The sequence below is a fragment of the Oncorhynchus gorbuscha genome, linkage group LG08, assembly GCF_021184085.1.
Source record: "Oncorhynchus gorbuscha isolate QuinsamMale2020 ecotype Even-year linkage group LG08, OgorEven_v1.0, whole genome shotgun sequence".
Taxonomy (NCBI): domain Eukaryota; kingdom Metazoa; phylum Chordata; class Actinopteri; order Salmoniformes; family Salmonidae; genus Oncorhynchus; species Oncorhynchus gorbuscha.
The window spans coordinates 41,534,936-41,557,230 of record NC_060180.1 but is presented as its reverse complement, the minus strand read 5'-3'; the positions used below and the strand labels follow the sequence as shown (position 1 = coordinate 41,557,230).

Sequence of the window (22,295 nt, the reverse complement as noted above, 5' to 3'; positions counted from 1 at the left end):
AAAAGTTTTGAGAATTCCACAAATGTTAATTTTCACAAAGTCTGCTGCCTCAGTTTGTATGATGGCAATTTGCATATACTCCAGAATGTGATGAAGATTGATCAGGTGAAATGCAATTATATCTTTGCCATGCAAATGAACTGAATCCCCAAAAGACTTTTCCACTGCATTTCAGCCCTGCCACAAAAGGACCAGCTGACATCATGTCAGTGATTCTCTCGTTAACACAGGTGTGAGTGTTGACGAGGACAAGGCTGGAGATCACTCTGTCGTGCTGGTTGAGTTCGAATAACAGACTGGAAGCTTCAAAAGGAGGGTGGTGCTTGGAATCGTTGTTCTTCCTCTGTCAACAATGGTTACCTGCAAGGGAACACATGCCGTTATCATTGCTTTGCACAAAAAGGGCTTCACAGGATATTGCTGCCAGTTAGATTGCACCTAAATTGACCATTTATCGAATCATCACGATCTTCAAGGAGAGCGGTTCAATTGTTGTGAAGAAGGCTTCAGGGTGCCCAAGAAAGTCCAGCAAGTGCCAGGACCTTCTCCTAAAGTTGATTCAGCTGCGGGATCGGGGCACCACCAGTACAGAGCTTGCTCAGGAATGGCAGCAGGCAGGTGTCAGTGCATCTGCACGCACAGTGAGGCGAAGACTTTTGGAGGATGGCCTGGTGTTAAGAATGGCAGCAACAAAGCCAATTCTCTCCAGGAAAAACATCAGGGACAGACTGATATTCTGCAAAAGGTACAGGGATTGGACTGCTGAGGACTGGGGTAAAGTCATTTTCTCTGATGAATCACTTTTCTGATTGTTTGGGGCATCTGGGGAAAAAAGCTTGTCCGGAGAAGACGAGGTGAGCGCTACCATCAGTCCTATGTCATGTCAACAGTAAAGCATCCTGATACCATTCATGTGTGGGGTTGCTTCTCAGCCAAGGGAGTGGGCTCACTCACAATTTTGCCTAAGAACGCAGCCATGAATAAATCAAATCATATCAAATTTATTTATATAGCCCTTCGTGCATCAGCTGATATCTCAAAGTGCTGTACAGAAACCCAGCCTAAAACCCCAAACTGCAAGCAATGCAGGTGTAGAAGCACGGTGGCTAGGAAAAACTCCCTAGAAAGGTCAGAATCTAGGAAGAAACCTAGAGAGGAACCAGGCTGAGGGGTGGCCAGTCCTCTTCTGGCTGTGCTGGGTGGAGATTATAACAGAACATGGCCAAGATGTTCAAATGTTCATAAATGACCAGCATGGTCAAATAATAATAATCACAGGCAGAACAGTTGAAGCTGGAGCAGCAGCACGGCCAGGTGGACTGGGGACAGCAAGGAGTCATCATGTCAGGTAGTCCTGAGGCATGGCCCTAGGGCTCAGGTCCTCCGAGAGAGAGAAAGAAAGAGAGAATTGGAGAGAGCATACTTAAATTCACACAGGACACCGGATAGGACAGGAGAAGTACAGATATAACAAACTGAACCTAGCCCCCGACACATAAACTACTGCAGCATAAATACTGGTGGCTAAGACAGGAGGGGTCAGGAGACAATGTGGCCCCATCCGAGGACACCCCCAGACAGGGCCAAACAGGAAGGATATAACCCCACCCACTATGCCAAAGCACAGCACCCACAGCACTAGAGGGATATCTTCAACCACCAACTTATCATCCTGAGACAAGGCTGAGTATAGCCCACAAAGATCTCTGCCACGGCACAACCCAAGGGGGGGGCACCAACCCAGACAGAAAGATCACATCAGTGACTCAACCCACTCAAGTGACGCACCCCTCCCAGGGACGGTATGAAAGAGCCCTAGTAAGCCAGTGACTCAGCCCCTGTAATAGGGTTAGAGGCAGAGAATCCCAGTGGAAAGAGGGGAACCGGCCAGGCAGAGACAGCAAGGGTGGTTCGTTGCTCCAGAGCCTTTCCGTTCAATTTCACACTCCTGGGCCAGACTACACTCAATCATATGACCCACTGAAGAGATGAGTCTTCAGTAAAGACTTAATGGTTGAGACCGAGTCTGCGTCTCTCACATGGGTAGGCAGACCATTCCATAAAAATGGAGCTCTATAGGAGAAAGCCCTGCCTCCAGCTACTTGCTTAGAAATTCTAGGGACAATTAGGAGGCCTGCGTCTTGTGACCGTAGCGTACGTGTAGGTATGTACGGCAGGACCAAATCAGAGAGATAGGTAGGAGCAAACCCATGTAATGCTTTGTAGGTTAGCAGTAAAACCTTGAAATCAGCCCTTGCCTTGACAGGAAGCCAGTGTAGTGAGGCTAGCACTGGAGTAATATGATCAATTATTTGGTTCTAGTCAGTATTCTAGCAGCCGTATTTAGCACCAACTGAAGTTTATTTATTGCTTTATCCGGGTAGCTGGAAAGTAGAGCATTGCAGTAGTCTAACCTAGTGACAAAAGCATGGATAAATTTTTCTGCATTTTTGGACAGAAAGTTTCTGATTTTTGCAATATTACAGAGATGGAAAAAAGCTGTCCTTAAGTCTTGATATGTTCTTCAAAAGAGAGATCAAGGTCCAGAGTAACGCCGAGGTCCTTCACAGTTTTATTTGAGCCGACTGTACAACCATTAAGATTGATTGTCAGATTCGACAGAAGATCTCTTTGTTTCTTGGGACCTAGAACAAGCATCTCTGTTTTGTCCGAGTTTAAAAGTAGAACGTTTGCAGCCATCCACTTCCTTATGTCTGAAACACATGTTTCTAGCGAGGGCAATTTTGGGGCTTCACCATGTTTCATTGAAATGTACAGCTGTGTGTCATCCGCATAGCAGTGAAAGTTAACATTATGTTTTTTCTCGAATGACATCCCCAAGAGGTAAAATATATAGTGAAAACAATAGTGGTCCTAAAACTGAACCTTGAGGAACAAACCATTCACAGAGACAAACTGATATCTTTCCGACAGATAAGATCTAAACCAGGCCAGAACTTGTCCGTGTAGACCAATTTGGGTTTCCAATCTCTCCAAAAGAATGTGGTGATCAATGGTATCAAAAGCAGCAGTAAGGTCTAGGAGCATGAGGACAGATGCAGAGCCTCGGTCTGATGCCATTAAAAGGTAATTTACCACCTTCACAAGTGCAGTCTCAGTGCCATGATGGGGTCTAAAACCAGACTGAAGCATTTCGTATACATTGTTTGTCTTCAGGAAGCATATAGGAGGACCCATTCCATTGTTAACCACTCAACACAGAATAGCTGCATGTGCTCACTCCCTCAGATTGTGTGGAGAAAATATCCTTTCTATTTTATTCAACTTTGATCAGCTATATTCTTCATACTATAAAATAATGCCACTGGAATTCTAAGCAAATCTTATCTGCTAAATGAAATGGTGTAGCCCACAGTATTTGGCATAGCCAGATCAGGACCTAACATAAGGACAAGTCAGAGTATGCTGTTTTGTTTTCTGACGTAGACTACATTTTCTTCATATCGTGTTCCTTTAGACCTGTCTAAAATAAATGATGTATGTATTAGACTTTTTTAAATGTAGATGTTCCAACGGTCTGCATCGATGGCTTGTAGGCTAAGTGTGGAAACCAGGAGATGCTAAATGTGTTTATGTTAATGGTCAGTTACCGTGAGAATGACAGTTATTTGTTTCACAATCACCGGCTGACCAAATGTTGTGACCGCCACAGCCCTAGTCAGCGGTAGTCACTAATATTTCTGGAGGAGCAACTTTTGTGAAACTACCTTACTGGGCAAGCCACCATACCAATTGGAGAAGAGGGTTAGGGAGGTCACACAGTCAAATTGCTTCATATAATCTAAACGGATGATTAGGCTATCAAAGCAATATTTCTCAAGTTCACATTTTATAGTTACATTTTTACATGGAGTTCATATTGGCTACCCAAGAAGGTGGTTTGGTTCATTCCGTCTGAGAGATCTAAAAGCAGCAGCCTATAGCGAGGGCTCTAGACTAATCTTTTCAAGTTCCAAAGCCTATTAAAATATTGGCTACCCAAGAAGGTGGTTTGGTTCATTCTGTCAGAGAGATTTAAAAGCAGCAGCCTATAGCGAGGGCTCTAGACTAATCTTTTCAAGTTCCAAAGCCTATTAAAATAGGAAACGTTTTTACCATCTCTGCAACAGAAGAGCCTCGCTATTTTGCAAAATAGATTTTCTGAAGATAGTGTAACATGGACCATCAACCCGATTGATTGTCTATTTTAGGAAATTAACTTGATTAAAAAATAAAAATAATTAAATGCTGGCCTTATTGCCATCATCTCAAAAATTATAAATAACAGAGCAAAATTCCAGTCTGAAGGAAGTATGCTTTCAAGTGATTGAAAGGTATTTGAAAGACCAGGCATAATGATGAAGCAATCTTTGTGTATGATCTATAGAGAATCAATTAATTTCATTCTGTGTGGATTTGTCACCCTGTGTTCTTATGGGCCTTGTATGGCTTTTGAGTGTCATAGAGGGAAACAGAAGACATGGATGTGGGAGTCTTGGCTTTCAGGAATGGGCTCTACTAGGTGTTTACTGTGTGTGTTTGTGTGTGTCAGGAGAGAATAGGAGTGAAGATGATGATGATCCAGGATGGCCCCATGCCCACCGGGGCGGACAAACCCCTGAGAATCACTGGGGATCCCTACAAGGTCCAGGTGAGACGGGAGGCCTGACTAACGTTATACAGGGCAACTACTGTCAGGCTGCTGCATGACGGGGACCATTGACTGCCATGGTGCACATCGTCACGTGAATATCACTTTCTTCTCCCCATAGCAAGCTCGGGAGTTGGTGATCGAGATCATCCGCGACAAAGACCAGGGAGACTTCCGCAGCAGCCGCAACGACTTTGCGTCAAGATTAGGCGGAAGTACTTTGGATGTAAGAATGCAATGTGCATGCACCAGATGTCTAGGGAATTTCACATCCCCTGACTAGGGTGTCTTTTTAAACACACCCTTGATGTTTGAGCTCACGTGCTTTTGACCTTTTCCCTCCCTATAGGTAGCTGTGCCCAGGTTCGCAGTGGGGATCATCATCGGCAGGAGTGGCGAGATGATCAAGAAGATCCAGGCTGATTCTGGAGTGAGGATCCAATTCAAACCAGGTGCGTGTCGAACGTTTCTTTTTACATACTGTATGTCATATGGAGGAGGGTTTCTCTTCATTGTAGCGATGTAATTATATTTTAGGGAATGCAGTTTTCCCTGTTTCTTATCATACCATAACCAAGTATGTATGTGGAAAGAGGACTTTGATTCTTTGTGTCGGTGTGTGCCGTATTCAAAATGACAAAGGGAAACTGAACGGCCAGTTGATAAGCTTTCATTATGGTATCCCAGAAGGTGATCAGCTTGTAGTGTGCTGCACAAGTTTTGAGATGTAAAATGGTCACATTCATATTTATCACCCACCAGTTGTGGACCCCAGGAAGAGTAGCTACTCCATGTGCAGTGGCTAATGGGGATCCTAATAAACTAAACCCACCAAGCGGAAGCAAATGTACTTCAAAGGCTGAAGAAGAATGGCACCGTTTTGGGGAAACGTGCCGTTCAGTACAAACTGTCATGCAAACGTTGAATCTAACTGAACACAGTCCTGCTTTCAGTCACCACTGTTGGCTTAGTGCTCTACTTCCTACTCCCACCTCCAGATGATGGCATCAGCCCAGAGCGCATCGCCCAAGTGATGGGCCAACCAGACAGGTGTCAGCATGCTGTCCATCTCATCAACGAGCTCATCCAAACAGCACAGGTACACACACACCCAGAACAAACAAATACCGCTCCAGTAAACACTCAGAGCAAAGAACACATGCACACTGCACAGAACACACACTTTCCTTAGAAGTGGAGTGTACACACAAACGCACCACCGCCAGCAAACGCACACTTGGCACAGAACACACACCAAGCAAGCACACATACCACTCGTGATCCTTATTTTCCAGTAAATGTATTTTTCCCCATGCTGTGTCTTGACCTATGTGTGTGTCCCAAATGACGGCGTATTCCCTACATAGTGCACTACTTTTGACATGCAACCATAAGGTTCAGGTCAAAAGTAGTGCCCCGTGTAGGTAATAGTGTGCCATTTTGGACTCGTCCCATGTTGCTTGTTTTCTGGCGTGTATCGCTCAAGTGGCCAAGACAATTACCATTTAGATCTGCAAATAAGTACTGCTACTCCTGGTCAAATACAGCTAACAGATTAGTCATACGTTTGGTTCTTTGTAAGTGCAGACGACCTCAAGCAAAAGTACACGTTTGCAATTAACAGGATTGATAAGATACATTATCGGATATATTCAAATATTTGACTTGTGATATATCACAAGGACATTGTAAAATAATTCCACTCCATGCTTGGGTTATGCTCTGGGGTATAATACCTGTATGAGCTCGTGAGGGTCTCCTTGCTGTATGTAAGGAGTTTGAATGTTTTATCATTATGAATCGCTCATTAACTTTCATATTCTCATTGTATTTATTGTCTGTAATTGTCTTAATGTCCATTGTCTTCGCTTGATGACATGTTTTAATGTATGAAAAGAGCTGCAATTAAAAGTTTCCCATGGGGATAATAAAGTTATCTTATGTGTGATTGGAGCAGGAGCGCGATGGCTTTGGGGGCTCTGGAGGACCAAGAGGAAGGGGACGAGGCCGCGGGGACTGGGGCATGGGCTCACCAGGGGGACTGCAGGAGGTCACCTACACAATACCCGCTGACAAGTGTGGTCTGGTGATCGGCAAAGGTACTGCAACTCGGTCCCTCAGTGTTCAAAGCAGGCTAGGGCAGCGTAGAACCTCGGAGCTACAAACACAAGTGGATATCGTTGCGAACACTGAGGTGTCCGAAGTTCCCTTAAAACTGTATCGAACCATTATAGAAAATATGGATTGTGTATTTACACAACTTTTCTCATCTTTTAGCCAGATGCTGTAATTATCGCTTGTGTTTTCTGCACATGTATGCCTAAGCAATATTTATGTTTGTCTGAAGCCTACAAAAATGTATTGGGATTTTGTTGCAATTAAAGGCCCAGTGCAGTCCACTTTTGATAAGAGCTGTTTGAAAGGACCGCCTGAAGTTTCTGACTGTTTTGTTGGGGTGGAGGTTTGGCCTGCCTTGTGACATCACCAGGTGGTAAATTAGTTAAGAGCAATCAGAATGCGTTCCAAACCTCTCTGCCAATAACAGCTTGTTTTCCGTTTTAGACCGCTCCACTCAAACCACTCCCAGACCACTTTCTCAACGTGCGTCAATCCCATAGGAAGTCTATGCCAGAAGCAGCTGGGTGGCCAGTCTCCCCCTCTCCCCACCTCCTCCTGCACTCATGTGTATATGGCTTTTAAAAGTGACATTGTATGTAAAGTGTCTAATGAGAGGGACAATGCATTTAAGGTAATGTGACAAATTGTTTCGGTCTCAAAATAACAGCCCGATGGACATGAATGAGGGAATGACTGTCAAATGTGCTTATTTGCTATTCATGCTCACTCTATTGCCTGACCATTTAGTGAGTTTGCTTGCCGCGAGGGGGGGGGGGGTGTACTTGTTTTGGGTCGGTTGACAGCGGGCGCGTAGAGAACAGACGACTCATGCGAATGGTGTTCATTTAATAAAGTTAGATCAAAGTTGTATCACTGTCTTCAAGATCACATAATGATAGTATTCTACACAACAGCATAGTATAACGTTACTGTAAGCCAAAAACACCACCACATTTCTCCCTACCGCCCCCGTTGTCCTAGAACTATTTTTTTCCTTAAGTATTAAGGAATGTTATTACTTCAACCTTGTGAACGTGACAAACTGACACTTTTTCATTTTTTGTCAAAAACAACTTTCGTTCGAAGGAATGCCCTTTGATTTGACAGCCTGCACATGTTCATTTCGGCCAGAGACAACCATTAGACCCGATTACTTGTTCATTTCGGCCAGAGACAACCATTAGACCCGATTACTTGTTTCTACGCATGAGCTTAGCTAGCCAACGTTTACATGAAAAAACGTTTTCTCATTTAGACGACTAACTTCCCATTTCATCTTCTCACAAATAGTTTCATATTTAATCATATACATTCCCCTACATTTGGATGTGACCCTGACAACTGGGAAATATACATTTTTGTAAAGAAAATATCGCAATTTGAAATGCTTTGGGAGCTCATTTAAATATTTTTATAGTTCAAAAAGTATAAATGCCTTGAAGTATCTACCCAAGCAATCCGAGTTGGAGCAGTCTGGACATTTGGAAGTTGTTTTTTTGTTAATAATTGAAGCTCTAGAGCGGGCTAAAGAAACCAAATAATAACATGAAGAGTATGTAAGAAATCTAGAGTTGTGCTTTGACTTCAGCAAGCACACCTAATAATAATATTAACTAGTTGGTAACTTTACAAGGGACGTTGTGGGGCTTGCTAAAGTTCTTTAAAATGATTTTTTGTGGAATCTGTTTTTAATTTGTTTTATTATTCTAATAGTGAAATCATTTCAAATGCGCATCCCTAGTCAGTGGTGAGTAGCAGTAGTTGAGTGCTCAGTCATTTTTTTTGTTGTGGTCAGTAGTTTTGGTAAGTAAGTGTGTTCAGTAATTGTGGTCAGTAGTTGTCCGTTTTTTTGGCAAGTAGGTGTGTGGTTCAGTTGTTGTGGTCTATAGTTTTGGTATTTTTTGCACCAAATTTGAGCTAAATACATTTTTTGTGCATAACGAAAATTTCTGGAATCTTTCATTTCAGTTCTTGAAACATGGGACCATCACTTTACATGTTGCGTTCATATTTTTGTTCAGTGTATGTACAGAACCTTTAGGGGTGCCATATATGAAGGAGGCAATATTACCCTTTTTGGATCTACCTAGAACAGTTGTTAGTTGTTGTGGTCTAAACTACAGTTGTTGCGTGTGAAAACTGTACGAAGTGCGATGTGAAGTGATCGGGTGAAGTATGAATCGAGTGAACGGAGAAAGCTTCGCTCTATCCAATCAGAGGTGTACAGATTGCCCCTCTTTTTACAGACAGGTACACTTGCCAGTTGAGTTATTTAGAGCACGGAGCATGATCCTGAGAAGGACGAAGCTAGTGAGCATTAGAAATGTTCTGTGTCATTCCAGGTCGTCCAGACTGGGGATGCATTCAAAATCTTAGTGTTGGCTGTTCGGTCTGAAACAGATACATAAATCTAAGGAATTTGTTGAGCTATGAAGACGTCTCCCCCAGTCAAGTGGTTGTGGTCAGTAGTTGTGTGATTTCATAGCTGTGTGATTCAGTAATTACGTGGTTAGTAGTTGTTGTGTTGGTCAGTGGTTGTCATCAGGAATTGTGTGCATTAGTTGTGGTCAAAAGTCATGTGGTTAGCAGTTGTGGTCAATAGTTGAGTGATTGTGGTCAGTAACTGGTCTCTAGTTTTGGGCCATTGTTGTGTGGTTGTGGTCTGTAGTTGTGTGGTAAATAATTATGGTTCTGCTCAGTGGTTGTGGTCTGGGTGTGGTCAGTAGTGGTGTGAGTGTGGTTAGTAGTTGAGTGATTGCGGTCTGTAACTGGTCTCTTGTTTTGGTCCATTGTTACAAGTGTATGCCTTTGTTGGCTCTCTGTGGTCGCCGGCTCATCTGCTGGGTAGATTGTCGACAGAACGTTTCTGGTTTGTCCACCAGAGGTCAGTCTTTCCTAATTGTAGCTTGTTATAATGTATACGTCAGGCATACCATATTCTGACAGAATGTAAATATTCTACATTCCCCTCTCTCCCTCGGTGACATAAGGATACTTCATATTTTCAAGTTTAGAACTCAGAACCCATCAATAGTTATAGTTGATACGTGTTTAAATCATTTTAAGTTAGGATAGCCTGAGTTATACTATGCAAATTTCATATGTTGATAAAGGATTTTAAAAGTAATAATACGTTAAATTGTTTTATTCTCATCAATCTACACACAATACCACATTGACAAAGCAAAAACAGGCAAAACAATTTTTTTAATGTATTACAGACCCTTTACTCTGTACTTTGTTGAATCACCTTTGGCAGCAATTACAGCCTTGAGTCAAGAAAATGTTGATTCAGTTACTAAAACAGCTAACTTTTTATCATAATATAGTTTTTTTTGTTTAAACAACAGATTGGAGTAGCAGATGACGGTGTAAACACTAACTTTCTGTCTAAGTTGCTGCCAAGTGGTCAAAGTAGCTGATCTGTGTCAATAGTTGCATTATTATAGTGAATCGAAGTGATGTCACAATGGGGCCTTGAGGAAATCCCAATTAAGTTTGATAGAGGACAGAAAATGTATTACCTTCAATATAAAACGTATAAAAAAGTTGTATACAATCACACGAGGAGGAAATGCTAGAATTTGCAGACGTTACTTGAACCGAAATACACAGACAAGGAACTTCAACAGATGGAAGATTACAGAGAAATGAGAGAGAGAAACGGAGCAGGCAACGGCTCAGGCAGATGTCCCAACTCGAGACATCTGGAAATTGGTGGTGTACCAGTGCTCAATGCCTACTGAAGACAAGTGTCTTTGCTGCACGGAGTGGGACCTACTTATGCCACCTGTGAAGAACCTAGAATTGTCTGGCAACGAGACGTTGATCTGAGAGCCCTGCCTGCTTTGTGTAACCAGTTACAATGATTTTCCAGCTCTCATAAATCCAGCCGATGTAGAAACTTCTTTTCCATGTGCCAAAAATAAACTGGAAGAAGAGACCTCGGCCTGAGGGACCTAATGGCCAGCTGTCAGTAAAGTAAGTAGTGGTAGTTCATTTTTTTATACATAGACTTCCCAGCGTTACAGTATTCATAGGCTGTGTCAAATATGTGACCCGACCGGTTCAAATCGGTCTTATGTATTGATTTTTTAAAATATATTTTTTAACATTGTATAAAAGTATAGACTCAGAGCTACAAAATGGTATATCATACACTGCATTTTTTAGGAACAATGGGAAAGTAATTCTGCTTTGAAAGTTGAGCAACTTGTAAAATTCACCTTTGAGAAAATGTCCTTTGAATGTTTTAGTACCTAGTGAAGGGCTGTTATTTGTCTACACCTATTCAGCATCGTTCACACCCTCTTAAGCTTTAGCCCCACCCATCTCGTTTTGCTCTCGGATTGTTCAGAGCGCACGCTTGACGCTCTGGCCGATGATTTGTTTACCTCTGGATAACACGAGAACAGTCTAACCAGCTCTGCTGGCAACAATTTTGTTACGCTTTTTTTACCGACGTTTACTGACGCCGGCTATATTCAACGAGCGTTATGCGTTTGAAAATTCATCAGTTATTCTGCGTTCTGGCATACTCTGACTGAATTTACGAATGCAGCCAAAATGGTTACTTGCATAGTGGAGTCTTGTTAAGACAGGTAGCTAGCTAGGTAAACAATGTGTAAGATCATACACGTCACGTAACATTAGCTAGCAAGCCAGCCAGCTAACATTAGCTAATTAAACAACAATGAGCATAGCGCCAAATCATGTCGTTACTACCCTGCAAGAATCTGCTGGGTAGTACGTTCAACCACGTTCAATGTAGCTAGCTAACATTAGGCTCGAACTAGCCATGCAAACGGCTCTGGGATACGAATAATATCAAACGCGTAACGTTAGCTAGGGAGCCATTCAGCTAAAGTTAGCTAGCTAGCTAACAGTACACTTTAGCTTGAAATGAAACCACTTTCTTTCAAAATTAGAAATGTGTAATATCTGAAAATGTAGCTAGCTAGTCTATCTTACCATATACTACATCATGCATGATGGACACGTCTCCCTGTCACGGATGCCATGCCATGGTTGCCCATAGTTTGAAGATGTAATCCGGAGACTGGTGTTTTCTTCACCTCTTTAGTGATCATACTCCACTTTTTGGAGTCAACACTTATGCAGCTCCATTACACAATACATTTGATTTAAAATCTGCGTTGGACAGGATTACCTACACAGACTGACCAGCTCAAATAGACAGAAGCCTTCTATATGGCAGACCAATCTGATCTCCTTTCTCGGCATGTCCTGCCCACTCATTATCTCAGCCAATCATTGCTAGTGGGAAGGTTGCTGGCTTTTTCCGTGGCTAAACCAACTATACTCGTGATTTAACTATTGTATGTGTATTTACAAGTTTGTTTTTAAGGCACATGAAAGTTCACATCTTCCAGAAGGCATTTCTGCCAAAAAATGCATATTTGATGCAAAGAAACTTTCAAATGGCTCTCCTGTGAAGTAGTGACTTACGACATACGCCTAGTTTCCTGAAACGAGTCACATATGTCATTAGTCACCTATATGTTCATTAGTAGGCCTACCTAGTGTTATTCTGCTTTCACACAGCGAGCTGACTTATTCTACCATTTGTTTTCTTGGCAATATAGACTTGAGGCTTAAAGAGCAACAACTACCCCTCCCCCACTGATGTCTATGCTGGATTCAAGAAGGCAGATGACGCCATCAGAATCATTTGAACAACCTTCCACCCATGGCTCATCACCTTTCCCTTCCGTTAGTTTCTATATCTCTTTTTCTCATTATATATGTTTTGCTTTTATACTGCAATTCTACTTTTAGTTGCCAATGTGTACAAGATCAAATAGTCCGTACTATACATGCAACACATAGTGTTGAAAAATCCCTTTTGACACCTGTGCTATGATGGATGTATAACAAGACCAGAAACAGTATTATCACTTCCAATTGTTTTGAGGGATAATGATGCATTGTAGACTTTAACATTTACAATTGAGGAATGAAGAACATGTATGACTTTTATTTCACATATGAAATCTGTAATAATACATTGACAGTATCTGTAGAAAATTCCCTCTGGACCATCTCTCTGACCCTGGGAGTTGGGGAAACATTTGTGATAATCAGGCTGCATCAAGTAGTTTACCATCACCCAACCAGAGCCTAAAGAAGAGGGCAATTCACACCTCTGTTGTTAGGAAGGTTACTATGGAGCCTTCTAGGAGAGTTCCAGACATTTGTGAATATCAGGCTGCATCAAGTAGTTTACCATCACCCATACAGAGCCGAACGATTGTCTTGCAGGAGAGGGCAATTCACACCTCTGTTGTTAGGGAGGTTACTAGGGAGCCTTCTAGGAGAGTTCCAGACATTTGTGATTATCAGGCTGCATCAAGTAGTTTACCATCACCCATCCAGAGCCTAATGATTGTCTTGCTGGAGAGGGCAATTCACACCTCTGTTGTTAGGGAGGTTACTAGGGAGCCTTCTAAGAGAGTTCCAGATATTGTGACAAACTCTCCCTTACTTTCAGGGTCAAAGAGAGGGTACAGAGGGGATTCTCTACAGCAGTGGTTCCCAAACTTTTATTGTGCCGTACCCCTTCAAACATTCAACCTCCAGCTGCGTACCCCTCTAACACCAGGGTCAGCGCACTCTCAAATGTTGTTTTTTTGCCATCATTGTAAGCCTGCCACTCACCCTGTATATAGCTTACCTAATTTATCATGTTCTTATTTATCTTTGTTGTGTGTTTTTGATCTACCTTTATTTTATAGTACTACGTTGATATTGATAAGAGGTTCACAAAATGTTTTGAAATTTGCGATACTGACTTGAGTAGTTTGCTACTATTCTGTACATCCAAGAAATACGTTCTAGTTGGCCGGAACTGGTTTTGATTAGCATTTGTGTGATGGCTGTGATTATGGAGTGGGAACGTTAGTTTTCTCCTTTTCCAGCTACAGTTGTAAGGGGCAGGAATCGGGATCGGTTTGCAGCTACAATCTCCGCTATGTCTGGTCTTGGAAAACTGGCTATGTTCTTGGGTGGTCGTCTTGGAAGTTGTACATGGGAGAGCGGGTCCCTGTACACTACTGTCTTGTCCTCGCATCTTTTCAGCAGGTCCAACTATACTCAGCAAAAAAAATAAATGTCCTCTCACTGTGTTTATTCTGCCAACTTAACATGTGTAAATATTTGTATGAACATAACTTTATTCAACAAATGACACATTAACTGAACAAGTTCCACAGACATGTGACTAACATAAATTGAATAATGTGTCCCTGAACAAAGGGGGGGGTCAAAATCTAAATTAAGTCTGTATCTGGTGTGGCCACCAGCTGCATTAAGTACTGCAGTGCATCTCATGGACTGCACCAGATTTGCCACTTCTTGCAGTGAGATGTTACCCCACTCTTCCACCAAGGCACTTGCAAGTTCCCAGACATTTCTGGGGGGAATGGCCCTAGCCCTCACCCTCCGATCCAACAGGTCACAGACATGCTGAATCGGATTGAGATCCAGGCTCTTTGCTGGCTCTGGCAGAACACTGACATTCCTGTCTTACATTTACATTTAAGTCATTTAGCAGACGCTCTTATCCAGAGCGACTTACAAATTGGTACATTCACCTTATGAGACACTTATACTACCTTCCGGAGACACCTGAAACCCCACCTCTTTAAGGAATACCTAGGATAGGATAAAGTAATCCTTCTTACTTAAAATATTTAGATGCACTATTGTAAAGTGGTTGTTCCACTGGATGTCATAAGGTGAATGCACATTCACTAAATGACTTAAATGTAATGTAAATGTAAATGTTATGACATCCAGTGGAACGGTCACTTTACAATAGTGCATCTAAATCTTAAGGGGGGGGTGAGAAGGATTACTTATCCTATCCTAGGTATTCCTTAAAGAGGTGGGGTTTCAGGTGTCTCCGGAAGGTGGTGATTGACTCCGCTGTCCTGGCGTCATGAGGGAGTTTGTTCCACCATTGGGGGGCCAGAGCAGCGAACAGTTTTGACTGGGCTGAGCGGGAACTGTACTTCCTCAGTGGTAGGGAGGCGAGCAGGCCAGAGGTGGATGAACACAGTGCCCTTGTTTGGGTGTAGGGCCTGATCAGAGCCTGGAGGTACTGAGGTGCCGTTCCCCTCACAGCTCCGTAGGCAAGCACCATGGTCTTGTAGCGGATGCGAGCTTCAACTGGAAGCCAGTGGAGAGAGCGGAGGAGCGGGGTGACGTGAGAGAACTTGGGAAGGTTGAACACCAGACGGGCTGCGGCGTTCTGGATGAGTTGTAGGGGTTTAATGGCACAGGCAGGGAGCCCAGCCAACAGTGAGTTGCAGTAATCCAGACGGGAGATGACAAGTGCCTGGATTAGGACCTGCGCCGCTTCCTGTGTGAGGCAGGGTCGTACTCTGCGGATGTTGTAGAGCATGAACCTACAGGAACGGGCCACCGTCTTGATGTTAGTTGAGAACGACAGGGTGTTGTCCAGGATCACGCCAAGGTTCTTAGCGCTCTGGGAGGAGGACACAATGGAGTTGTCAACCGTGATGGCGAGATCATGGAACGGGCAGTCCTTCCCGGGAGGAAGAGCAGCTCCGTCTTGCCGAGGTTCAGCTTGAGGTGGTGATCCGTCATCCACACTGATATGTCTGCCAGACATGCAGAGATGCAATTCGCCACCTGGTCATCAGAAGGGGAAAGGAGAAGATTAATTGTGTGTCGTCTGCATAGCAATGATAGGAGAGACCATGTGAGGTTATGACAGAGCCAAGTGACTTGGTGTATAGCGAGAATAGGAGAGGGCCTAGAACAGAGCCCTGGGGGACACCAGTGGTGAGAGCGCGTGGTGAGGAGACAGATTCTCGCCATGCCACCTGGTAGGAGCGACCTGTCAGGTAGGACGCAATCCAAGCGTGGGCCGCGCCGGAGATGCCCAACTCGGAGAGGGTGGAGAGGAGGATCTGATGGTTCACAGTATCGAAGGCAGCCGATAGGTCTAGAAGGATGAGAGCAGAGGAGAGAGAGTTAGCTTTAGCGGTGCAGAGCGCCTCAGTGATACAGAGAAGAGCAGTCTCAGTTGAATGACTAGTCTTGAAACCTGACTGATTTGGATCAAGAAGGTCATTCTGAGAAAGATAGCGGGAGAGCTGGCCAAGGACGGCACGTTCAAGAGTTTTGGAGAGACAAGAAAGAAGGGATACTGGTCTGTAGTTGTTGACATCGGAGGGATCGAGTGTAGGTTTTTTCAGAAGGGGTGCAACTCTCGCTCTCTTGAAGACGGAAGGGACGTAGCCAGCGGTCAGGGATGGGTTGATGAGCGAGGTGAGGTAAGGGAGAAGGTCTCCGGAAATGGTCTGGAGAAGAGAGGAGGGGATAGGGTCAAGCGGGCAGGTTGTTGGGCGGCCGGCCGTCACAAGACGCGAGATTTCATCTGGAGAGAGAGGGGAGAAAGAGGTCAGAGCACAGTGTAGGGCAGTGTGAGCAGAACCAGCGGTGTCGTTTGACTTAGCAAACGAGGATCGGATGTCGTCGACCTTCTTTTCAAAATGGTTGACGAAGTCATCTGCAGAGAGGGAGGGGGGGGGAGGATTCAGGAGGGAGGAGAAGGTGGCAAAGAGCTTCCTAGGGTTAGAGGCAGAAGCTTGGAATTTAGAGTGGTAGAAAGTGGCTTTAGCAGCAGAGACAGAAGAGGAAAATGTAGAGAGGAGGGAGCGAAAGGATGCCAGGTCCGCAGGGAGGCGAGTTTTCCTCCATTTCCGCTCGGCTGCCCGGAGCCCTGTTCTGTGAGCTCGCAATGAGCCACAGAGCGGGAGGGGAGGACCGAGCCGGCCTGGAGGATAGGGGGCATAGAGAGTCAAAGGATGCAGAAAGGGAGGAGAGGAGGGTTGAGGAGGCAGAATCAGGAGATCGGTTGGAGAAGGTTTGAGCAGAGGGAAGAGATGATAGGATGGAAGAGGAGAGAGTAGCGGGGGAGAGAGAGCGAAGGTTGGGACGGCGCGATACCATCCGAGTAGAGGCAGTGTGGGAAGTGTTGGATGAGAGCGAGAGGGAAAAGGATACAAGGTAGTGGTCGGAGACTTGGAGGGGAGTTGCAATGAGGTTAGTGGAAGAACAGCATCTAGTAAAGATGAGGTCGAGTGTATTGCCTGCCTTGTGAGTAGGGGTGGAAGGTGAGAGGGTGAGGTCAAAAGAGGAGAGGAGTGGAAAGAAGGAGGCAGAGAGGAATGAGTCAAAGGTAGACGTGGGGAGGTTAAAGTCGCCCAGAACTGTGAGAGGTGAGCCGTCCTCAGGAAAGGAGCTTATCAAGGCATCAAGCTCATTGATGAACTCTCCGAGGGAACCTGGAGGGTGATAAATGATAAGGATGTTAAGCTTGAAAGGGCTGGTAACTGTGACAGCATGGAATTCAAAGGAGGCGATAGACAGATGGGTAAGGGGAGAAAGAGAGAATGACCACTTGGCAGAGATGAGGATCCCGGTGCCACCACCCCGCTGACCAGAAGCTCTCGGGGTGTGCGAGAACACGTGGGCGGACGAAGAGAGAGCAGTAGGAGTGGCAGTGTTATCTGTGGTCTTGCAGGAAATCATGCACAGAACGAGCAGTATGGGTGGTAGCATTATCATGCTGGAGGGTCATGTCAGGATGAGCCTGTAGGAAGGGTACCACATGAGGGAAGGAGGTCTTCCCTGTAACACACAGTGTTGAGTTTGCCTGCAATGACAACAAGCTCAGTCAGATGATGCTGTGCCACACCACCCCAGACCATGATGGACCCTCCACCTCCATATCGATCCCGCTCCAGAGCACAGGCCTCCGTGTAATGCTCATTCCTTCTACGATAAATGCGAAACCGACCATCACCCCTGGTGAGACAACTGCAAATTGTCAGTGAAGAGCACTTTTTGCCAGTCCTGTCTGGTCCAGCGACGGTGGGTTTGTGCCATAGGCAATGTTGTTGCCGGTGATGTCTGGTGAGGATCTGCCTTACAACGGGCCTTCAAGCCCTCAGTCCAGCCTCTCAGCCTATTGCGGACAGTCTGAGCACTGACGGAGGGATTGTGCTTTCCTGGTGTAACTCGGGCAGTTGTTGTTGCCATCCTGTCCCGCAGGTGTGATGTTTGGATGTACCGGTCCTGTGCAGGTGTTGCTATCAGCTGTCCGTCCTGTCTCCCTGTAGTGCTGTCTTAGATGTCTCACATTAGACATTTCAATTTATTGCCTTGGCCACATCTGCCATCCTCATGCCTCCTTGCAGCATGCCTAAGGCACATTCACACAGATGAGCAGGGACCATGTTTTTCAGGGTCAGTAGAAAGGCCTCTTTAGTGTCCTAAGTTTTCATAACTGTGACCTTAATTGCCTACCGTCGCTAAGCTCTTTGTGTCTTAAAGACCGTTCCACAGGTGCATATTCATTAATTGTTTATGGTTAATTGAACCAAGCATGGGAAACAGTGTTTGAACCCTTTACAATGAAGATCTGTGAAGTTATTTAGATTTTTACGAAATATCTTTGAAAGACAGTGTCCTGAAAATGGGACGTTTCTTTTTTTGTTGCGTTTAGAAGGTCTGTTTTGTTGTAAATTTTCTTAGCAACCAAGGTTTTGGGAAAACCATACTATACCTGGGTGTGCCTGACGAGAAATTAAACTGCAATTAACAATTTTCTAAGTTCCGCACTAAGATTTACACACTAAGTCTGTCTGGTGTCTACTTTTCCCGAAAAATAAGATTATCCAATGACAGAGAAGCATTACTTGGAAAATAGTTAAATTGTGTAACTTTTACCCAGCCGATAAAGATTTCAAAACAATGACTGTGATTAGCTTCTTCCAAACCCTAGACCATATGTCTCCTGTTACCATGGCCCTTAATATAATCTATGACCTGTCCCTTGCAAAACTTCAAATTTTACCTGCAGTAGTGGTCACCTGTCAGTTTTTTGTTGTTGTCCGGGGATACAGCAAAAATATGTGATGTTAGGGGTACTCTAGAGCCAGAGTTGGGTAATACTGATCTAAGGTGTAAGGTATAAAAAATTTAATATGTTGAAATCTGAAAAGCTTGCAAGAGTAAAATGTAACCCCTCACTTGTGCTACTTTATGGGTTGGTTCTGGCTGACTTGGATCAGTCACTTTAGGTTTTCTGTGACATACTGTATAGACCAGGGTTTGTTGACACTTGGGAAAGCCGAAACCTGGAAAACTGAACTTGGGGAAAAAACTGAAGTATGCAAAAAATATTAACATATTTTAAAAGGCCATAACCTGGGTGATCACAGGTATCAAACCCAATATCCTGGCATTGCAATGCTCTACCAAGATGCATGACGGGTTATATGCTTTGTTAAGCCTCAATTTAATATGATTTATAAAGGTTTGTCATATTTAACAGTGCGTTATGTCACATTTGACATTGGTGGTTGTGTCACAGTTATACCACATTTTATAAACCCTGATGTGGTTATACATTTTTAACACTTACAGTGGGGCAAAAAAGTATGTAGTCAGCTGCCAATTGTGCAAGTTCTCCCACTTAAAAAGATGAGAGGCCTGTAATTTTCATCATAGGCACACTTCAACTATGGCAGACAAAATGAGAAAAAAAAAAGAAAATCCAGAAAATCACATTGTAAGATTTTTTATGAATTTATTTGCAAATTATGGGAAAGCTGTGGACATTCCCTTACACCTCGGTGTATTTTGTTAAACGCCAGACCTCTCGGCCATTGATTCATAATATTAGAAATGCACCGTGTTTATGTATTGAATGCATGTGAAGGACTAGTTGATCAAATTAATGATATTACATCAAATTTATCTCCAGCACCACTGCAATGTCAACATACAGTATGTGATAACGTCAGGTGTCTATGTTTTGTAGTTTAAATGATATAATAGATAAGTGTTTCCCATGACATAATCCTAATGTTATCATCTGGTGTGCATCATATGTCAACATACAGTATGTGATAACGTCAGGTGTCTATGTTTTGTAGTTTAAATGATAGAATAGATAAGTGTTTCCCATGACATGATCCTAATGTTATCATCTGGTGTGTATCATATGATTTTAACCAACTAGGAAAAGGTTTCTTACTATATTTTATATTTTTTGTTTAGAAATGTTATTGGTTGCTTTTTTTCCCAGTTCATACTCTATACAAAATCACCATGCCGTTGCCTACTTGGGGTGCGCGGCCGTCACCAACGCTTGTTTAATGTGAGTCTAGATCTGAGGGCTACCTGTCCTGGCTTTGAGCCATCCCAGACGTCCCGATATTTTCAAAATCTGCATAGCTCATGTAGTGTTTCAACTGTTCTGCCTGCGGCTATGGAACCCTGACCTGTTCACCGGACGTGCTACCTGTCCCAGACCTGCTGTTTTCAACTCTCTAGAGACAGCAAGAGCGGTAGAGATACTCTGAATGATCGGCTATGAAAAAAAGCCAGTGGACATTTACTCGTGAGGTGCTGACCTGTTGCACCTTCTTCAACCACTGTTATTATTATTATGTGACCCTGCTGGTCATCTATGGACATTTGAACATCTTGGCCATGTTCTGTTATAATCTCCAACTGGCACAGCCAGAAGAGGACTGGACACCCCTCAGCCTGGTTCCTTTCTAGGTTTCTTCCAAGGTTCTGGCCTTTCGAGGGAGTTTTTCCCACCATCTCACTGGCTTCTTCTCTAGCGAGCTCTTGCTATTGCTGACCACCGTGCTTCTACACCTGCAGTGCTTGCTGTTTGGGGTTTTTGGCTGGGTTTCTGTACAGCACTTTGAGATATCAGCTGAACAAGGGCTATATAAATACATTTGATTTGATTTAGTGTGAGATGTGCAATGACAAGTTTTGAGAACGGTGGTCAGCAATAGCGAGAGCTCGCTAGAGAAGAAGCCAGTGAGATGATGACATATTGCCCAGAATGTTTAGACTACAACTAGCATACGTTTATACTTGCCATTTTATCCAAAGCCAAAGTGTCAGATCGTTACAGCTCTGAAATTCACAAGCAATGTTATTCAATTCAACATGTATTGATATTTCAACTCGTGCTTCTACACCTGCATTGCTTGCTGTTTGGGGTTTTAGGCTGGGTTTCTGTACAGAACTTTGAGATATCAGCTGATGTACGAAGGGCTATATAAATATATTTGATTTGATTTGTTTGGAAGCGTTAATGTCTGACTGAAAACATTTGAGGCTACTTTAAACCTCAGCTGGTTCTAGCTAGGTTAAACATCTAAACACATCATACTGTTTTCGTGAATCAGCGTGGTATCACGACCAAGTGAAGAATCTTGTAGTGTGTGACCCCCCCCTGTTTAGTTTGCACTCCACTACATTGGCAATACAAACTACTGGAAAGACGGTCGTTTAATGTGAGAGGCTCAGAGATTTTAGGATTTCGGGAAGTCGTGTATTGTACCCCCGGCATTAAAGGAGATCGATTTGATATTCAAGTAACCTATTTTCGATGTTCTGACATAGCATTATAATGTAGCAGTTTCTTTTCATTCTATTTTTAAACGTTCTCAACTAGCCTCGGTTCCAGAAGCGCGCCAGCAACCGGAGGGCTGCTGGCATACACATTTTCGTCCACAACATTTGAGAGTAATAAGCTTTTTGTGGAACATTTCTGGGTTTTAGTATTTCAGCTCATAAAACATGGGACCCAACACTTTACGTGTTGTGTTTGTTTTTATTCCGTGTATATTTTGTTTCATTAGTCCACTGTTGATACAGTCCTAAAAATGTTTTGCATGTCAGCAATCAAGTTTGCAAAACACGTCATATTGTGAAACTTTCTGTATTTTGAACGTTTTGCATCTTGAAAACTTGATTTCTGAAAAACATTTCTGTGACTGTATCAACAGTGGACTAATGAAACAAATACCAAAAAACAGGGAGTGGTATTTTCCTTTAATGACTAAATAATACACTGCTATTTTTGTGCTTATTTATGATATTATGGTTGCTTTTCATGAAAAATACTCTCAAAGCAATAAAATAAGAACTAGTTAATTAATTTTGGCTTAATTTGTAACATATTGATACAGCCCAACTGAGAGAACTGCACTGTTTTCATTTACAAACTTCAAGTAGAGAATCGTCTTGCACATTACGATATCTCAACCATATATTGTCTAGGTCAAATTTTGACGATACTCGATATCATATATCCGCCCAACACTGTTACACAAACGACAAGGGTGCTGTCAAAGCATGACCAAGGATGTGTTATTCCCAGCCGTGCATAGTCTCATGTGTGTGTGATGTGCTGTCTGTCCAGGCGGAGATACCATCAAGAGCATCAACCAGCAGTCTGGAGCCCACGTGGAGCTGCAGAGGAACCCCCCTCACAACACCGACCCCAATGTCCGCATCTTCTCCATCAGAGGCACCCCGCAACAGATGGAACTAGCACGCCAGCTCATCGATGACAAGATCGGAGTAAGTAGTTGTTGGAAAAAGTTCCCCCAAGCCCAAGTGCCTTTACACTACATCTGCCGTAGGCCACTGGCCA

At 43.5% G+C, this 22,295-nt stretch overlaps 1 protein-coding gene across 2 annotated transcripts in view; it reads left to right on the top strand.

Annotated features, from left to right (window-relative positions):
- Nucleotides 1–22,295, top strand: part of LOC124041675 (far upstream element-binding protein 3-like) — a 64,500-nt gene that overhangs the window by 19,337 nt on the left and 22,868 nt on the right. For both annotated transcript variants that reach the window (XM_046359543.1, XM_046359542.1), the window contains exons 8-13: nucleotides 4,553–4,651; nucleotides 4,773–4,877; nucleotides 5,001–5,103; nucleotides 5,650–5,750; nucleotides 6,609–6,750; nucleotides 22,062–22,222. In XM_046359543.1, the coding sequence (XP_046215499.1) occupies nucleotides 4,553–4,651; nucleotides 4,773–4,877; nucleotides 5,001–5,103; nucleotides 5,650–5,750; nucleotides 6,609–6,750; nucleotides 22,062–22,222 (711 nt within the window). The remainder of the gene's footprint in view (nucleotides 1–4,552; nucleotides 4,652–4,772; nucleotides 4,878–5,000; nucleotides 5,104–5,649; nucleotides 5,751–6,608; nucleotides 6,751–22,061; nucleotides 22,223–22,295) is intronic.